The sequence below is a fragment of the Chondrus crispus genome, genomic scaffold, assembly GCF_000350225.1.
Source record: "Chondrus crispus Stackhouse genomic scaffold, scaffold_276, whole genome shotgun sequence".
NCBI lineage: Eukaryota > Rhodophyta > Florideophyceae > Gigartinales > Gigartinaceae > Chondrus > Chondrus crispus.
This window is the reverse complement of record NW_005179156.1, coordinates 1-9,473: the sequence shown is the minus strand read 5'-3', so window position 1 is coordinate 9,473 and position 9,473 is coordinate 1. Positions and strand designations below refer to the sequence as shown.

General features: G+C 52.8%; 1 protein-coding gene across 1 annotated transcript; it reads left to right on the top strand.

Annotated features, from left to right (window-relative positions):
* The first annotated feature begins 8,100 nt into the window (after positions 1–8,100).
* CHC_T00009061001 (FRagment of plastid 1-deoxy-D-xylulose 5-phosphate synthase) lies at positions 8,101–9,336 on the top strand. The gene has a single exon (XM_005716582.1). It carries the CDS (start codon positions 8,101–8,103, stop codon positions 9,334–9,336), a length of 1,236 nt encoding a protein of 411 aa, XP_005716639.1.
* Positions 9,337–9,473: the final 137 nt, after the last annotated feature.

Genomic DNA, 9,473 nt, shown 5'->3' with positions numbered 1-9,473 from the left:
AGTTAAGACACGAAAAATATGTCTGTGGCATCGTCTCGAGTTCTTCTTTCCGGTGAATGTACTTATATCTGTGGAGCCCTTCTTTTTCCTGAACACGAGCTCTTCAAAAAAAAGTCCTTGCCCCGTTTTGTGTTTTCGGGCCAGCGTTCTCAAATAGTCGACTACACCCGTCTACGAGATCTTCAATTTGCAGATTCTACTTCGTTTTAGAGCACCTTAGGTCACGTTTGGTCACTTTTGTCGAACATCTACTGCCTCTGTGCATATTAGATCAACAAAACATCAAAAACCTCACAATTTTAACATCACCGTACTTGATGTCAAGCACCTTTGACCGCATGTTCTGCGCGTTCTCCTACATTTGTGTTCTTTCTCTCATTTCTTGGGGCCCTTCATCACGACAAGGTTCAACCAATTCTATTTGTTCCACACGGTCAACTGTGTGATATAGACCCCTACACTGGACTTTTTTATAGATGACATTCTACTTCACTATGCTAATCGCCACCTCAGCCAACATGTTCTTCGAGACCTATTCCCACTGTAAATAGTATTCTCATTAAATCAAAGGCAGTGCTGTCTCTGAACGCAATTGTGTCACAGTAAAGCTCAGGGAATCAGTAACATGCACTTCAGGAAGCAACGATTATCTTTAAGAAACAAAAACAAAAAGGTAGCTCTAACAAACACATCAACTATTTTTCTAATCGCCACTCATCGATTTTTGTTTCTGCCTTACGAAACACGCTTCCTTACATGTAAACGCCTTTCAAAGTCTCTAACGTCACCGGCACTCGGCTCAGCGCGCTTAAGTCTGTATTTGGTGTGCCAATCGGTCCAACAAACAGAACAGACCGCTTGTCGGCATGTCTGCCACCATTCCACTTGTCTCGAGCCCTTTCGTTTCACCTTTGGTTTGCCGTTTTTAGTGTCACGCAATGCCTATGAGCATAGAACACAGTACGTTGGCTGTGCAACTATGCTCGTATGATCGATGGTGCTGTTCAGCCTTCTAGCTTTGTGAGGACCCGAATTATATCGACTGGCCGCATCTCTGCAGAATAGAGGCTTTAACTTGGAGTTCTGCCTTTCAGAGCCAGCATGCGTTCATCCAACTCCTTGTGTGTCTTCAACCCACTCTCTAGCAAGCATCCTCACGAAGCGTCCAAAAGTCTCACTTTGTGACAGACGGCGTCTGAAATAAAAATATCCTCGTCGTCCCTGGTCTTCTACGTCGTCTGGACGTGGCAAAATATTTCGCCTTCTTGCTTGATATAATCTATATGCAACTACCGCATTGCTCACCTGAATGGACAGGAGCCTTCCCACTATAGACACCACCGAATTCTCGCTGATATTCGACCGAGCAATTGTTTTCATATATCGGGACATCACGTCTACACCCCCCTTCAAATGGTTCCAATACACTGTCGCAGATAGACGAATCATGCAACTACGCGGTATTGGTGACCCTCTTTCTATGACAGATTTCCGTAGAGCTTGGCTCAAGTTATAATAAGACATGAAGCTGTGAATGTCTGATGCATGAGTATTCTTGAGATGATTGTCGAACTCTTTCGGTATGTACTTGGCCTCCCCTCCTATCCACTCAAACGCAGCTTTTCGTACACAGTCCAAAGCATAAGTGTACTTATGCCGAAACTGCTAAGAAAATTGTATAATACAGACATATACAATCCGCCCCTCCGTCATAGAACCACCCGTGCCAACAACAAACATGACGTGATTAACTCCGAGGGTTGCCTCGTGATGCAGCACTTGCTCTCGGTACTGCGTCGTAGGTACTAATTCTTGGAATAGTTCGTTGCTTCTCTCACCAACTCCTACGTTTTCGATGCATAAAAAGGCCCCGTATTTCTCCTTCAAATCCGTCGCAGCCCCAACAGTTGAAACGGAAGTCATTGTTTTGACCTCGACCGGCATGACCACAATTGTATCGTCTTTGTCAGTTGCAGCTATAACAGCATCAGGGCTGTCAGCGATAATTGAAGTCGTCTTGCTTTCTACCAGCCCGACGCAATGCATGTATCTGACGACACATCGTCTGCCACTGTCCTTCAGAAAAACAAAGGAATCAAACGGCCGGGCATATGCCGCTTCCTGTACAGAAAGCTGTCGTCTAAGCAAAAATTCTCTGAGAGCTTTCAATATTTCCATCTCATTTCGGCTGCCTTCCCGCATGCCCATTGTAATCACGTGAGGTTTCATAACGCAAGCGCCGACTGCAGCCTCCCTTAGAGCCTCGCATACAACCTTCTCCGCCTCTACCAGCAACTCTGCCTCCGGACGCTGTTCATCTGTAGTACCTTCCAGATTAATTGTGCCGTTCCGTATGTCCAATTGCGTTTGAAGCAACGCCGCGACGAGCAGTGCTTTCGGGGCACGGGCATCAAGCTGCCTCTCAAAGGCCCCAAGGTCTCGTTGCAGCTCAGTCTTATTCAGCGAGTTTATCTTACTTACCGAGTAGCCGGCAATTTGGTGAGACAGATCCCGCCTGAGTTCGGCTGCGTCAAAACTTTCTCACGCAAACCCACCACATGCATCAGAGAATCCCAACGCTCCCTGACGCACTTCTCGGCATCTGCAATATCGGCAGGCAGCATATCTGCCCCTGCTGTTATTCTAATACCTGCCAACTTATAGGCGAGCCCCTTCATGTGCTTGTCGAAGTCACGAGCTATGGCGTTTAAAAAGCTGTGACCAGTGCGAGACGTGAAGCGAAACGCCCGAAGTAAAAAGCAAACTGGATCCTCGGACTGTAGGTATGTGAGCATTGTAACCCGACGTAGAAGCTGGTCCACAGCAACATTAGCTGTACTCCTCATCTTTGTGGCACGAGTCTCGCGCTGCCCTTCCCTTAAATTCTCGCGACTTTCGTCGTACACCTGAAGACTATCTTTCACCCTCACAATAGCGTCGGGAGATCTGAAGGTCTTTTTCAGAACATCAGTAAAGCAGCGTGACAGGAAAAGCGAGGCGTTATTGTGCCCCATGGCCGCAATTCGGCCTGAACAGCTTTCTCTATAGAGACAAGCCTCTATCGATCGCATATTTCCGTTGGATGCGGACCCTTTCAAACGAGCTAAGTACACAGCCCTACAACCCTTTTCCGATACGACCATCCCACGATGGCGACGAGATATTGGTCCGTCACCGAAGACGTATGGAACCATAGGTCACGTTTGTGCGTGCCAATGAGGCTCGCACCAAGAACATTTGACACAAAAGCAATGCTTTCTTTTGAATTGTATCCTCTGTCAGCGGCTACAAACGCGTCCGGCACTGGCCTCAAACCCCCTTGTAAAAGCAGCATTAAACGCTCCCAAGTGATGCACCGCGACCGATGGCTCCGTATGTGGTATAACTACCTTCGTCGCGACCACTCGGAACGAGGGGAGTTAGAGGTGAGGGAGCACGCGACGCTGGGTTACCCACGCGCGGATAAAAACCGTACGAATGGACTCGAAAAGAGGGAAGGCTCACGTGGCCGGTGACGCGCAGCCGGTCGGTGGTGTTATACGCGGACGGCCGGTCACGGGTTAGAAGCCCGAGCTAAAGGAAAACCGGAACGGTGTTAGCACTTAGCCGTAAAGGGAAGGGAGGCGAGTCTACCTCCTCTTTACTGGGACGGGGCAGGTGCCCCCGGTCTTAACCCCTAAGTGGGACGCCAGGACACCTGTCCCGCTACAGTAGCTGTTACTTACTGTATACCAGCTACTGTACACAATTAATAAATTTGTGCTATTAACTACTAATTACTACTTATGACCGTACGGATTACACACGGGTAGCCGGTGGAGTATTACTGTTCTCCGCACCGGCCACCAGCTGTAAATACAACTCCTTAGGGTTGTGCTGGCGCTTAAACCCGAGATCACTGTACGCCGGGGAAGCAGCGGTGGCACCGTCGCCTCCGCGCAATTGTACTACAGACCCCCTTCCTTACTTCGCGACACGTCCCCGTCGCGGTAGACTAAAACCCGTGCCGGCTGTGACTGCCCTTCCACCCGGTACGGAGACCAGGGCGGCCGCGGAGACGCGGCCGTACAGCGGTTACCTCCCTGGAAACTTCAAACCCGCATCCATACCCGCGGTGGCGGTCATATTCCGAACCGCGCAGAGGAGGGGCGCTGGCGAGATTAACAACGCTGTCGGCGCTCCCGCGGAGCCAAGGTCCACCCGCGGTACGTCCATTCCGGTCCCCTGTCCCCAGGTTGACGAGACGGCCGCGGAAACGCGGCCTCCCAACCTGGATGAGCCAGCGAGGTACCTGGGAGCTGGCGCGGGCGCATAACCGATATACGGCTTTCCCGGCCCTTGAGCGTGGCCCTCTGCCGACAAACGGTGTGCTTCCTTTCTCCTTCGTGTCCTCTCGTCGGTCCTGCGTATCCTTCTCTCCCGGGCCCCGCCGTCCTCCCATATATATATATTTTTCTATATGGGGGCTCCGGCTTGCTCCGCCCGTCGGTACATAAAGCCCCGTGGGAGGCTCAGTGACGAGGCCGGGAGACTATCTCCCACAAGCGGATAACCGGGGGCTTTCTGGCCAACGGTGTCTCCGTACGGACCATGCGGTGGTTGCGGAAACGCTCCCGCATGGCGGTCAATCCCGAACGTCGGCCACCCTCACAGGGTCCGAGGATATAGTCCTTTCGTGCGGTTGAGACCGACCCTGTGGCCGCGACGCTCACGGGGTCTCAACCCTCCGCCCAGCGTCAGCACCCCGATTAAGGTCGACCGGGTCGGTGAGGGTAGCGACCGGAAGCCCCCTCCGTTACGGTAATTTGTCTCCTCTTCCTCTTCTCCTGGCTCCCACGGGTCTCCCCGAATTTTTCCTGTCGGTCTCGGTGCCCCTCCGACTGCGCGGGCCGCGGTGGATGACCTCCCAGTGGGTGCGGCGCGGTCCTGTGGAGGTGGTTTCCCGTCCCTGCGCAGCACGAGATGCCCATCCCCACCGACGGTTTGCGGTAAAATCGGCGTTTTTCTTAGTAAAACGTGCCTGAATTTTCCGTGCGGCGTTTTGCTTTTTTGACGAGCTCCCATTGGGTGCTCCCCAAAATCGGTGGTTTTTTTAAACCGCCGCCCGTGCACTGAGGGCCACACATGCGCGGATCCGGGGTCTGTACCCCGTTTGGTTGCGGTTCACACCGCTCCTGGGCTCCCCACAGGGAGTTTATCCTTGACGGTTTGACGGCGCCGGTACCCCCATGCCCGGGCTGGTACCTTGTGGGCGGTGCAGTCCTCGAGAGGGGGCTACAATTTTTCCCTATCCTCATGGCGGGCAACTTGTCGGCCCTGACTGCATACAGTAGTCCCTCGGGCGACTGAGAGAGAACTCAGTCCCGGGGGTACTGTAGGGTGGCCTGCTTCGCCCATGACCATACGGTTTGCCGGCTACCCCCGTGGGGCGGTTTTCGCCTTATGCGAGGGGTATAGCGGCGCGTAAACAGCGGGAGAAATCCCCACTTTCGACTTCACCCCCGAAAGGCTGGCCGTTTTTCCAAGATCTCCTCATAGTTTTCCTCCATAAATTTGCGGAGGCGTCACCGCACAGTCCGCCACGGTACGTCGCGCGCCCTCCCGGTGGGCTACGCGCCTCTGCCATCCGAAAGGTAGGCAAGAACCGCTCAGTAGACCACTTCCCAGTGACTCTGGTTTGGAAACTGAAAGAAACTGCAGGAAACGAATAGAAACCGTTCTGGTTTCCAAATGAGGTCTCCCATGTTTTGACACCCCCGGGTCGGCAACGACCTCAAGAGGACGAATCCGTTCTCGGATTGGGGCTACGATTTTTTCCCTATTTGCTAGAGGGAAAAACGTTGCCCTTTTTCCGGTATTGTGTCCTCGTGAAGGACCGGGCGGAAATTCGGGTCTGCAGGGGCAGCGGAGCAGCCCGCGTCACCCAAACCGTACGGAATGGCCAACCAATGTCGTTAGGCGGCTTCCGCTTGCGCAGGGCAAGGCCTAGCCGGTCGCGCGGAAGTGTTTTCCCTCCAGCCCCGGACCCTAGAAGAAAAAAATTAAATTTTTTGAGTGTACCTACAGTGCAGTTTGAGATTTTTAGCATATTTGAGTGCACTGTGAACGCGAATTGTTGCCGCTGTTGGCCACACAACTTCCTATTGGTGGCACTTGGAGTGCACCCAGAGCGCGGCATGAGTGTATGATAGTCCTGCACTCATACTGCACTCCGAAATTGCTATGTAACCTGGAGTGCGAGGTGAGTGCACTGTGCATTGCATGCTGCATCGCATTTCGTAGTGCACTCACTCTGCACGCAACTTGCGTCCAAGTCCATAGTTTAGATGGAGGTTGGAGGCGAGGGGGTGGAATTTGGAGCTCGGCAGTCAACTTGGTATTGGTTGAGACGAGAAGATGGTGGGCAAGTCACGTGCAGCAAAGCAATACCACTTTGCTGCTTGCGCTTCTTGCGCTGGTTGACGGGTTGCGTAGAGGGCCAGAGGTCAGAGGAAGCGATGCGCTTCAAGTGCGTAAACTGACTCGTAAACTAACATTGACAGGGCCCCTTCCCCGGGCAGTTGACGGAAGCTGTGCCAAGGCGGTGGCAGATTTGATGAAGTGAGAAGTATCCGATTCTGACTTTCAAGTAACCTATGCGCAACGTGGTCGTCGACGACAGAGAAGACAGCGCGAGCTCGAGCCTCGCATCAACCTGGTCTTCCGCCTTGTTGCTGACGCCAATCTTTACGCGCGCATGCAATAACTACCGTAAATAAGCTTCCCTACGTATTTCCGGCACGCAACACTTCCGAGCGAATCGCTAAAAGTACTCCCGCGACATCGCACACACCGATCCACCCCACCTCCACTCAGTCATGTGATTCCATTGGATTCACTACGACGGCACTGAAGAAAGCGAATGGCAGTCTGTTGGACACCCTTGAGCTGCCTCCTTCTGTTGCGATTGGACAAGATGGGAATATCTACCTTGGTACTCTGGGTGGCACCGTCCAATTGGTGGAGTACGACGTGGATACTCTTAAGATGACATCACAATGTCACTCTAAAGCATTGAAAGATGCTAAGTACACAAAAAACAGTATTCCTGCTGCCCGGGATATTCTCGCCATAACATTCGATCCGCGTGACAAGGAGATGAAACCATACGCATCGACAAGTACGATATTCTGGAATGAGCGGGAACGTGTAGATCGGAGCATCAAGGACATATGTTCGAATGAAGCCGTTGGCCGTTTGAAGCCGGGCACTGATCCAACAGACTCAGGCGTCTGCTTGGTGTACGACAAGCGAATCGTCAGTGGCATTCCTGTCTCCAATCATGACCACTCAGTGAACGGATTAGTGTTTAGCCAGGACGGCGATTTTCTGATTACCGTTGGCGGAAACACGAACATGGGTTTCCCGGGTTACAAGCTTGGCGGATACTGAGAATCGGAGTACTCTGCTGCCGTTTTCATAGCTCGACTGTCGAAGCCCAGTTTTGATGGGGAGATAAAATATCGGTTCCCTACCGAACCGCGCAAGCCGAAGATGATTTCTGGAGATGTGGATTTGCACGTGACTGGGTGGCGGAATTCGTTCTCAATCACCATGACAGGGAAACTGCAAATTTACGCAACGGAAAATGGACCGGTTTGTGGCTTTGGAGACCTCGCTGCCGGGCTCCCCGCCGCCCACTTCGACGCCCTGCTCCCCCTCCTCCGCGCGTACGCGCGTGGCCGCCGCGGCCGCGCCGCCCGCGTCATCCACGGCGACCCCGTCCCCATCAACGTCCTCGCCCGCGTGCACGGCGGCATCGCCCTCATCGACATGCGCGGCGCACAGAGAGATGCCCTCACGCTCGCGGGAGACGCCGTGTACGACGTCGCAAAAGTCGCGCAGAGCGTCAGAATCAAAAAGGTGGTGAAAACCCATTCGTGTTTTCGGTCACAGTTTTGGGTCCGTCTGGACAGGAAAAAGGTAGCGATGTGGCAAAATACTTCCTTCATCCATATATAAAAAAATATATTTTTGATGTGTTTTATGACGCATGTATGATGTACATCGTGGATGTAGTGAAAGAGAAACCCCGGCCGAAGACGGTAATGTTTCAACCATATGATTGTCATTCTTAACGATAACGACCAAGTATCTCTGCCCACAGGCACCAAAACGGTCGCCGGCGTTCGTCCGTCAGGTGCTCTCAGTGATTATACTTCTCGCCTCATGTCATCGAGGCCGTTCCAGGATATGAGAGGTATGGCCAAAAGCTTCTCCAAGCTCTTCCCAGAGGAGATCCAGGACGTCGCAGCGCAGTTTGACGAATATACGAGGGGCATCATGGCGCAGGGAGGTACGCTTTTCGAGGAGCTTGGTTTTTATTATGTTGGTCCCATTGATGGACACAAACTTGATACCCTTGTTCCCGTACTCGAGAACGTCCGCGACATGCCTGGCAACAAACCCGTCTTGATCCATGTCAAGACTGAAAAGGGCAAGGGATACCCCCCCGCGGAGGCTTCCCTAGACAAATACCACGGTGTCGCCCGTTTTGACGTCGGCACCAGGAAGCAGCATAAGAGTGTCTCCCAGACCCCCAGCTATACCTCCGTCTTTTCAAAAGCATTGATCGCTGAGGCCGAACATGATCGCAAGGTTGTCGCCATTACAGCGGCCATGCCCGGAGGCACTGGTTTAAATATTTTCGGGGAACGTTTTCTGAAGCGGTGCCACGATGTCGGCATTGCTGAGCAACCCGCAGTGACGATGGCTGGAGGCATGGCATGCGAGGGATACAAGCCGTTCTGTTGCATCTACTCAACCTTCCTGCAACGAGGTTACGATCAACTCATTCACGACGTTTCCATTCAAAAGTTGCCTGTACGATTCATTCTGGACCGCGCGGGACTCGTCGGAAACGACGGACCAACGCATCATGGCTCATTTGATCTTGCGTACATTGGTTGCATTCCTAACATGATAATCATGGCCCCCAGCGATGAGTGTGAGCTACAAAATATGGTCGCCACATCATTGGCAATTAACGATAGCCCCTCTGTCGTGCGCTACCCTCGTGGAGTTGGGGTGGGTCTTGACGTTATTAATCAGAAGCTTGGTGGCAAGTATGATGTGATGCCAGAAGGAGGTCATGCGATTGCGATTGGCAAGGGTCGCATCATTCGCAACAAAGCTCCAAGCCCGAAGGAGGGTTCAGTCGCAATTCTCAGTCTAGGAACCAGGCTCTTGGAGAGCGTGAAAGCAGCCGAAGCTTTGGAGGCGAACACCATCCCTGTCACGGTCAAGGGTAGCGAGGGGTCGGGGGCATGCGACTGTCTCTCTGTCGAAGCGAGGTGAGAGCGGAGGGGTGGGTATGGGGGGCCAGGGATGATAGTGAAGTAGAGCGGATTGTGGAAACGTCTGCTGAGAGCGTTGAGGAGGCCGAGGTTCGGAGGGCAGGCAGCGGGCGGGGGCGGAAGGCAAGTGGAGGAATT

Excerpts from the sequence above, each read along its gene's own strand:
- CHC_T00009061001 (XM_005716582.1), top strand. The coding sequence starts at position 8,101 with ATGATTGTCATTCTTAACGATAACGACCAAGTATCTCTGCCCACAGGC.